The following is a 9,230-nucleotide window of genomic DNA, read 5'->3' on the forward strand; positions in this document are numbered from 1 at the left end:
TTCTAGGCAGGGGCTCTACCACTGAGCCACGCCCCCAGCCCCTCACTGGGGGATTCTAGACAGGGGCTCTACCACTGAGCCACGCCCCCAGCCCCTCATTGGGGGATTCTAGGCAGGGGCTCTACCACTGAGCCACGCCCCCAGCCCCTCACTGGGGGATTCTAGGCAGGGGCTCTACCACTCTAACCCTTCACTAGAGGATGGGTTCCAGGCTTATTCTCTACCATTGAGCTGCATCCACTAGCCTCTTATTTTGATTTTGAGACAATCTCTGGGTTGCCCAGGCAGGCTTTGAACTTGCAATCATCCTGAGTAGATGGGACAACAACAGATCTATGCTACCAGAAAGGGTTCTCCTTATGTTTGCTGACTGTTGTCTCTGGACATCTGTGTAGCCAGAAGAATGGCTGCATCCAGGTCTTCAACTTCCCAATTCAATGACTATGCAGTGGGTGGTGTTTCAGAAGCCCTTTAGTGCTAACATCTCTTTCTTCTGACATTTTTTATTCAGGTACAAATTTTTACTTGGGACCTGTTTGAGCCTCAGGAACAGTTAACTGCTTGGTCACTGGTTCTCCACAGATGTCCCGCCCGCCCACTAGCACCACCTTCTTTCCCTCCCTCTCCCTGAGGACACCCGCCAGCCTCTCAGCACCTCCAGACGTCGCTGCTTTTGGAGAAGAGGGACAGGCGGATAACCTCAGGAGCCATCCAGGCGTAGGTCCCCGCTGCACTCATTTTGGTCGTCTTGTGCCACTCTCGGGCAAGGCCGAAGTCTGTGATCTTGAGCACCGTGTCAGCGAGGTTGTGGTTCTCAATGGCCTCCAGGATTAGGACTGGGGGTAGGAAGAAAGGTGGGTCGTCAAGACCTGACAGCTGGTGCCCCAGGCCTCTGCCTTCCCCTTCAATAGGTTATGGGTCCCCACTCTGCACAGTTCCTTCCCTGGTCACCAGAAGTGACACCTTGCTTCTAATACTCAGGCTTCCTGAAGGATGGCCTTCTTCAACACAGTCAACGCTGCCCCTCCCTGTCGCTTCATTTTGTCGGGTAGTTACATGGCTGCTCTTTTCACTAACCAGACAGAGGGTTAAGCCCTAGGTTTTAGCTCTGGAAGATTCCTACTACTTAATACTGGCCAAGAAAGAGAGGGGATGGAGAGACAGCTTGGTCATTAAGGGTGTGTACTGATCTTGTAGACAGCTTGAATTGTATTCTCATCAACCTCACCAGACAGCCCACAACCACCTGTAACTCCAGCTCCAGAGGATCTGAACGCCACAGAAACCAGCACTCACACATACACATAGTCATGCGTGTGCAGGCACACACACATACACACACACACACACAGAGAGAAGTATGCTTGTGCACACACATATAATTAAAAATAACTCTTGGGGCTGGAGGCATAGCTCAGTGGTTAAGAGCATGCACTGCTCCTGCAGAGAACCTACACACCCACCTGAAACTCCAGCTTCAAAGGATCCAACACCTTCTGGCCTCTGTAGGTACTCACATATAGACAGGATTTAAAACAAACACGCGTGCACACGCATGCACACACACACACACCCTTTTAAAGGAAAAGGTGGACACAGTTGGGCATGGTAGCACACACCTATACTCCCAGAACTTGAGAGCCTGAGGCAGGTGAGTAGTATATTGGAGGCCAACCTGGGCAAGACTTTGTCTCTAAACCCCACCCCACCCCCCAAAAAAACCCAAAACAAAACAAAACCATGACAGGCCAATTCAAAGCGTAGCCTGCAAGAAGCCTCTGGCACAATCTTGGCCTCTAGAACTTCTGCCACCACCATGATAATGCGCTTTAACTAGCCTGCTGATCCAAAAGAGGTGGGAGACACTTGGGAGTAGATCCCCCTTACCCATGCCCTGCTAAATCATTTTGCTCCCATCTATAAGAGCACAGACAGTAACAAGTAGCTGTTTTCACACACTGAGTTTTGGGGAAGGTTTGTATGCAGCATCACTGTTATCAAGACTGACTGAGCCAGGCGTGGTGGCACATGCCTTTAATCCCAGCACTTGGGAGGCAGAGGCAGGCGGATTTCTGAGTTCAAGGCCAGCCTGGTCTACAGAGTGAGTTCCAGGACAGCCAGGGCTACACAGAGAAACCGTCTCGAAAAAACAAACAAAAACAAAAAACCAACCAAACAAAAAAAGGCTGACTGATACAACTAAGCATACAGAATAGTTCTAGCTGACCGGAGGCAGTATGCCATCTAACAATGATGACAGCTATGATTAGTGTCTACATTGGGGTTAAATTAGCAAAGTAATTCTTAATCAAAAGCATATGGCTATCTAGATAACCAGCTTTCCATCTTTGTCCAATGTCTTAATGCTGAGATAGTTTATGCTTTGCATGTTTGTGCCATGTTTGAGTGATGGGTATTGAACCCAAGGCCTCATGCATGTGAGGGAAGCACAGTGATGCTGCATACAAACCTTCCCCAAAACTCAGTGTGTGAAAACAGCTACTTGTTACTGTCTGTGACTATGTCACAGCCTCAGCCTGATATGTGTGTGTGTGTGTATTAATGCACACGTTTGCCTGTATGTTTACATGTCCAACATGTGCATGCCTGGTGTCTGAAGAGACTTCAAGTATAGAATCCCCTGGAACTGGAGTCACAGATGTTTGTGAGGAACCTTGTGGGTGGTAGGAACTGAAGTCAGGTTAGCAATGTTCTCTGCAAGAGTAGCCAATGCTCTTAACCACCAAGCTCTCTCCAGCCTCCAGGCCTGGGCTTTGCTGTTTTGAGAGATTCTCACACTATAGTCCAGTCTGACCTCAAATCTGCAGCCATCTCCACGGTGCAGCTTCCAAACACTGTGATTCTATGCCGGTCTCCACGTCCTACCAGGTTTACTATTTCTCCACAGAGGCATACTCTTCCCACCTCACAACTGCCCTGCTCTCCCTAGCTCTCTTTGTAAGGCTGATTCCTTTATGTTCAGTTTTTGCGCCCCCAGATAATGCCTTTCTTGACCATCAAATAAATATAATGAATTCACCACAGTTCCCTCAGAGTCTCTGTAACTCTCTGAAAACTGATATTTATCTTCCTTTTCCCCTCTCTCTTCCCATCTTTCCTCTAGCTATGGACTCTGTCTATATCTATATGTATCTATCATTCCCATATCTATAGGTAGCTTGATTGATCAATCATATATTCTTATTTACTACATATAGATTACATATTAGTGAGGGGTACAGTTCTCTTCCTGCTCTTCTTTTTCTTCTTTTGAGACAGAGTCTCATTAGACAGCCCTGGCTGTCCTGAAACTCACTCTGTAGCTCAGGCTAGCCTTCATCTCAGAGACCTGCCTGCCTCTGCCTCCTGAGTGCTGGGATTAAAGCCTTACAATACCACGCCTGTCTCTTCTTTAAAAAAAATATTTATCTACTTTCTGTGTATGCATTTCTGTATGAGTTGTTCTAGACATGTCCCAGGAATTAAGCTGAAGTCGCCAGACTTGGCAGTAAATACCTTTGCCCAGCTAGCCATCAGACTGTCCTCTGACTTATTTATTTAGACAGGCTCTTACACTGTCGTCCAGATTAGCCTGGAACTCATAATGTAGCTCAGGCTGGTCTCAGACTTATGGCAGTCCTCTTGCCTCAGCCTCCTGACACTGGGATTAGAGGCAGGCCACTACACCCAGCTGTCCCCAGTCTCTTCCATGATCCTAGAGCCAAGGATGAAACACAGTAGATGCTTAAGAATGACTAAACTAGCCGGGCGTGGTGGCGCACGCCTTTAATCCTGCTTGTGGACGTTGTACATCGTGGTGCGCACTAGGCTCCGCACCACGATGTACAACGTCCACAAGCAGCATGGTGGAAGAAGAGACGTGACTCCTGGCAGCTGTCCTCTGATTTCCACACTTGCATGGTGATGTATATTTCTAACCCCAGTAGTAAATAATTAAAAAAAAAAAGAAACAAAGGATTACTGAAGCAAAGGACAAATGGCATCAGACAGGGAACTTCTGGAGGAAGGGTGTAGGGAGCTGTTGTGGGACCTGTGTCCATTACTGCCCTAGAGGAAGCCCGGGCCTTCAGAGCCCGGCCACCTTGTCCAGGTTGTGTTAAGAGATGCTCTATGGACCCCTGGGTGGGGAAGGGCTTAGGATCCCTCATGCCAGTGGCCCTGCCTCTACTCACCCAGCAGTTTAGAAACACTAGAATGTGGGCATCCATACAGGCAGGGCCCACCTGCATCTGTTTTGTTGACTCTCCCAGACTGGGCAGAGGCCACAGACGGTCATCAGCACTTGGTCACTCTCTGTGTGGAATGTATGAATGCCAGGCTGAGGAGATGAAAACCACTCAGTCCCTCTCTTCTAGGGGCTAAAGTTGCAGTTAGTAACAAGCTTATACAGAGCAGCAGAGTGGAATCAAACAAACATATAAACCAACAGGTAAGAAGGGACTGCTAAGGGGTAAGTACTGAAGGCGAAGGGAGGGGGTCTCACGTTCCTGGGTTAAGAATGACCCACTTGAGGGCAGGAAAGTGCAGGCCTCATTTGCTGTGGAGCCCCCTGCAAATACTCTGGCCTTGTGAATACCAAATGCGAGGCTGAGGCCATCAATTTAAAAGACAAAAATGAACGATGTGAAATGAGGCTCAGCAAGGATGGGGGAGCCCACGGAGGCGAAGTCTTCCCAGTTGTATACCTAGGAGTATCTAGCACATGTCAGAATGATCTAGAAAGAAACAAAGAAAGTAATGTCTCATCCATGAGGACTCTCAGGGAAGAAACCATGGTGTCTTGTTGCTTGGAGAAGGCCTAACTTAATAGCGGGCCCACTAATATTTGTTGATGCCCTGAGATGCTTTTGGTCTAGATATGATCAATTTCTAGGGACCCTTCCCATCTGCTTGGCCCATTGCTGACTCAATCAACCAGTCAGTCAGCTTTGTAGAACCTGTGCTGGGCAAAGCAGCCTGGAAGCGTTTTCTATCAGCCACTCTCTTCCCAACGCCTTCATCTGTTCCACTCTGCTGGAGAGCCAGCAGCATCTCGAGAACAGTTTTGATTTGCCCCATCCCACCCCTATCCCCAAGGCACGTAAGGCAGTGCCTGGAGACATTTTTGGTTTTGATAGTTGGGAGCAGGGTTGCAGAGTACTAATGACCTCTTGTGCATAGAGCCCTAAGGCCACTACACACATAGAGTGCACAGAACAATGACAAGACCACAAAGGTTAATAGTGACAGGCTTGGGAAGCCCTGGCTTCAACTAAGCCAGCTCTGTCCATCTCTGCCTGGTAGATTCCGATGCCATGGTCAGGTTGTGGGCATCACGAGGACAGACTTTGCAAGTGGCAATGAACACAGGGACTGTCATAGTGCCATGGATACACCATCATTGACCCACTGAACTATATATAGCCTGAAAGAGACCTTTCTGAGCTTCCTTTTTCTTATTAATACAACCAAAGTCCCCCTCACCTGGCCCTACTTGCCCCATGCAGTGCCATCTGCTGTCCCTTGCCCTTTCCAACTATCTGTGCTTGGCCTCATAAGATTCAGCGGAAGAGTTTTGGGAGAGAGGATAGCACTTACTGTTGATGGACTTGAGGTCCCGGTGAATGATGGGCACAGGGGCATCATTGTGTAGATAGTTCATGCCCCGAGCCACCTGCACAGCCCAGTTGACCAGCACATGAGGGGGGACCCGGCGACCTGCCAGTACCCTGCTCAATGCACCTCCCCGAGCATATTCCATCACCAGGCAGAGGTTTGGGGGGCTGAGGCAGGCGCCCCGCAGGGCAATGATGTTGGGGTGCTGCAAGGCTCCAAAGAGCCGGGCCTCCTGGCGGACCTGCTCCGCTGTCACTGCCGGGTCCCGTTCAGGGTCCAGCCGAGCGGCCTTGACCGCTACTTCCTCTCCACGCCATACGGCGCGATAGACTTTGCCAAAGCCCCCGACACCGATGATCTCCTCTAGCTGCAGCTCGTGGAAGGGGATCTCCTGTGGCAGCTGGAGATCTGTGGGTGCGGCGGGTGCAGCGGGGGCCACGTAGTTGCTGGGGAAGACGCCCACACGGCCGCTGGGCAGCTGCCCTGTCCACCAGCCCTCATCTCCAGACACCGCACAGTCCTGGGAAAGCACCTGGACGCGGTCGCCTCTCCGCAGGGTCAGCTCCTCGTCGCCCACTGCCTCGTAGTCGAACACGGCGGTCCACACTGGCCCCGCGGGGGTAGCGCCCCACTCTCTGGCCGCCGCCCCCTCCTCCTCCTCCATGGGGGAGGGGCCGGGGGCTGCGGGAGGCCGCTTCACGCAGGCTGCCCGCGGAATGCTAAGCGCGGGGCCGGGAGGCCGGGATGGGAGACAGTCCCTGCGGACCCCGGGGGGCTCCTGGGGACCATAGCTGGGGGAGCGGCCTCCGCTGGAGCGAAGGAATTAAAAAAAAAAAAACCCAAAACCTAAAAAACACCTTTTTCAAAGGATGGGACCGATCCCTCGGATTTGGCTGTGCAGGAGAGGCGTTAGGTTCACCTGTCCCCAAAGATGTCAGGGCGCAGGGAGGGCCGGGTCGAGCGGGGCCCGCCGGCGGAGGCCGAGGCCGAGGGCAGCAAGCGGCCGCCCCTCCCCGCGCCTCTCACCCCGCGCAGCTCCACCGGCGGCCCCCGGCTCCGCATCCCCAGCCACGACCTCAGGGCCGGGCAGGGATGGCGGCGCCCCGGGGGCGGCCGCCCCGGGATGGGGTGGCGCGCCCCTCGGCCTCCTCACGCGAGGAACGCGTGAGCGGCCCCCATCCTCCTCAGCCGGCTCCTGGTCGGCCCCCTAAGTCCCTCTCCCCGCCGGGGCTCTTGGCGGTGTCCAGTGACGTGTGTATGCTGCTGCCGCGATGCCGCCTGGGAGTTGTAGTCCCAAGCTGCGAGGCCTTGGGTTCGTCCCAGGCTACACGAACCCTGGTCCTTAGGCCCTATCTCCTATCAGGACGAATGAACCAAAGCTTTCTACAAGCCCTGCAGGAGACCCGTTCATGTTGGAGTTCACGGTAACTGACTCATTTAGCCAAGGGAAACATAGGAGATGAATGAATGGAGATTACGGACCGATACTCCTAAAGCGGTTCGGACAAGGTTCGCAGGATAGCCTCTAGGGTCCCTGGCTGGAAGTGCATGCTGGGAAATGTAGTTCGTTAGTGGACCATTGCGCTCCTTGAACCACCTGCTTCAGAGAGCTATGGGTGACTGGAGCAAGTTAACGCACAGGCTGGTGCTGCCTCTGTGGGCAGGAGCAGGCTGGAGGGCAAAGTGTACTGTCTTAAAGATTTCATAGCCAGATTTGCTTGCCTCACCAGCTATGGGATCACTGGCATCTGCAGTCAGAACTTGTCTATACTCTTCTGCCTCCTATAGTGAGCTTCAGTTTGGAGAGAGGGGGCTGAAAGGAGGGGTTGCGGGGGGGGGGGGGCTTTGCTCAGATGATGTCATTAAATCTTCACGAAAAACCTCATTTACAGGTGACTCAGAGAAACAAACTCACTTTGTTCAAGATTGCTAAATTATAAATGGCAAAGCAAGAGTCAAGGGCAGTTTAAAAGAAATTAAAAAAACACTGTCACTGATCATATTTTTAAATTGTGTGTGTGTGTGTGTGTGTGTGTGTGTGTGTGTGTGTGTGTGTATGCACTCACCCAAAGAGGGCGTCGGATCTCCTGGAACTTCAGTCACAGGCGGTTGTGAGCCACCCCATGTGGGTGCTGGGGACCCAAATTCAGGTTCTCTGCAAAAGCTGCATGTGCCCTTTAGTGCTGACCCACCTTTGCCCCTACGGTAACTAAGATTCTGGTATTAGTTGAGTTCATTTGTGGGGCAGGCAAAGGATTGACTGAGAGGGACAAAGGTGTGCGTGTGTGGAGCTTTATTGAGGCGGGCTGACAATCACTGTGTTGGGAGTCCTTACAAGGGCTCTGTGTTTAGCATTTTATAACTTCTGCATCCTCTCATCTTAACATTTTGCCTAGGCATTTGTCCTTCCAACCTTTCTCTAAGGAAGGAAACAACCCTGGCAGGAAGGCCATTTCTGCTTTCTCTACCTGCCTATATATTTTCCCTCAGCACCATGTTTTTAAAATGCTGCCTTTCCATGTATAGAATGCAGAAGATGAGTCCTGTATAATGTCAGTGGATTGTCCAAGAACTATAAACGTTAAGGGGTAGAATCCTGGGTCTTTCCAGTTTGGTGATCCTAAATGGCTTGAGACTCTGGATAGAGGAAGGAAAAGAAGAATTTTAAGAACTCTCATAGTCAGATTCTGAGACACTGATGCTAAAAGATCACAGGAAGTGATACGACTCCTGTAGCTGACTAACAAGTCTCCTGTTGTCTACTTAGGGAAACTAGGGGTCTATCAAGAATGCTTGTTGGCTGGTGAGATGGCCAAGCTGGAGTTTGACCCCAGAACCCACATTGTGGAAAGAGAGTACTGACTGCAATTTGTCTTCTTAGCTTCTCCGTGTGCAGTTTGGTTGGCATTGAATGCCTGTGTGTGTGTGTGTGTGTGTATCTGTGTCTGTGTGTCTGTGTATCTGTGTGTGGTGTACACACATGCACACACACTCACAGAGGTGGGCAGGGGGAGGAGAGGGTAAGAGGGGGGTGAGAGGGAGAGAGAGAGGCCAGAGGTGAGCCCTAGCTATCCTGGAAATTGCTATGTAGACCAGGCTGACCTCAAACTCAAGAGACCTGCCTATTTCTGCCTTCTGCTGAGATTAAAGGTTCAGATACCATGGTCTGCTACAAATCTTTTATTACTAAGACTTTCCCTTTTAACTGTGAGGTGCTAGTCCATGATGCTTTAAGATTTTAACTTCGTACTGATGCCTGGCAGTGGTGATGCACGCCTTTAATCCCAGCACTTGGGAGGCAGAGGCAGGCAGATTTCTGAGTTCGAGGCCAGCCTGGTCTACAGAGTGAGTTCAAGGGCAGCCAGGGCTATACAGAGAAACCCTGTCTAGAAAAACAAAAACAAAAAAACCCAAAACAAACAAACAAAAAACCAAAAAACTTACTGAAAATTGCACAATAACCCACATATTTGGGTTAGGCTGACACTGTTAGTCTGTTTATTAACATCTTAGGGGTGACTCAGTGTCAATTAAGCATAGTGGTTGGAACAGGGTGTCTCCAAACAGAGACCTAGCCTTGAGTGAGGAAAGAAACCTTGCTTGTCTTTAGATCT

General features: G+C 50.8%; 1 protein-coding gene across 1 annotated transcript in view; it reads right to left on the bottom strand.

Moving 5' to 3' along the window:
• Window positions 1-6,835, bottom strand: part of Map3k10 (mitogen-activated protein kinase kinase kinase 10) — an 18,995-nt gene extending 12,160 nt beyond the window's left edge. The window contains exons 1-2 of the mRNA XM_021168071.2: window positions 5,599-6,835; window positions 656-836 (exon numbers count right to left, since the gene is read on the bottom strand). Of these exons, the coding sequence (XP_021023730.1) occupies window positions 656-836; window positions 5,599-6,280 (863 nt within the window). The 5' untranslated portion in view covers window positions 6,281-6,835. The remainder of the gene's footprint in view (window positions 1-655; window positions 837-5,598) is intronic.
• Between the last annotated feature and the right edge of the window lie 2,395 nt (window positions 6,836-9,230).

This window comes from Mus caroli, chromosome 7, assembly GCF_900094665.2.
Source record: "Mus caroli chromosome 7, CAROLI_EIJ_v1.1, whole genome shotgun sequence".
NCBI classification, from domain to species: domain Eukaryota; kingdom Metazoa; phylum Chordata; class Mammalia; order Rodentia; family Muridae; genus Mus; species Mus caroli.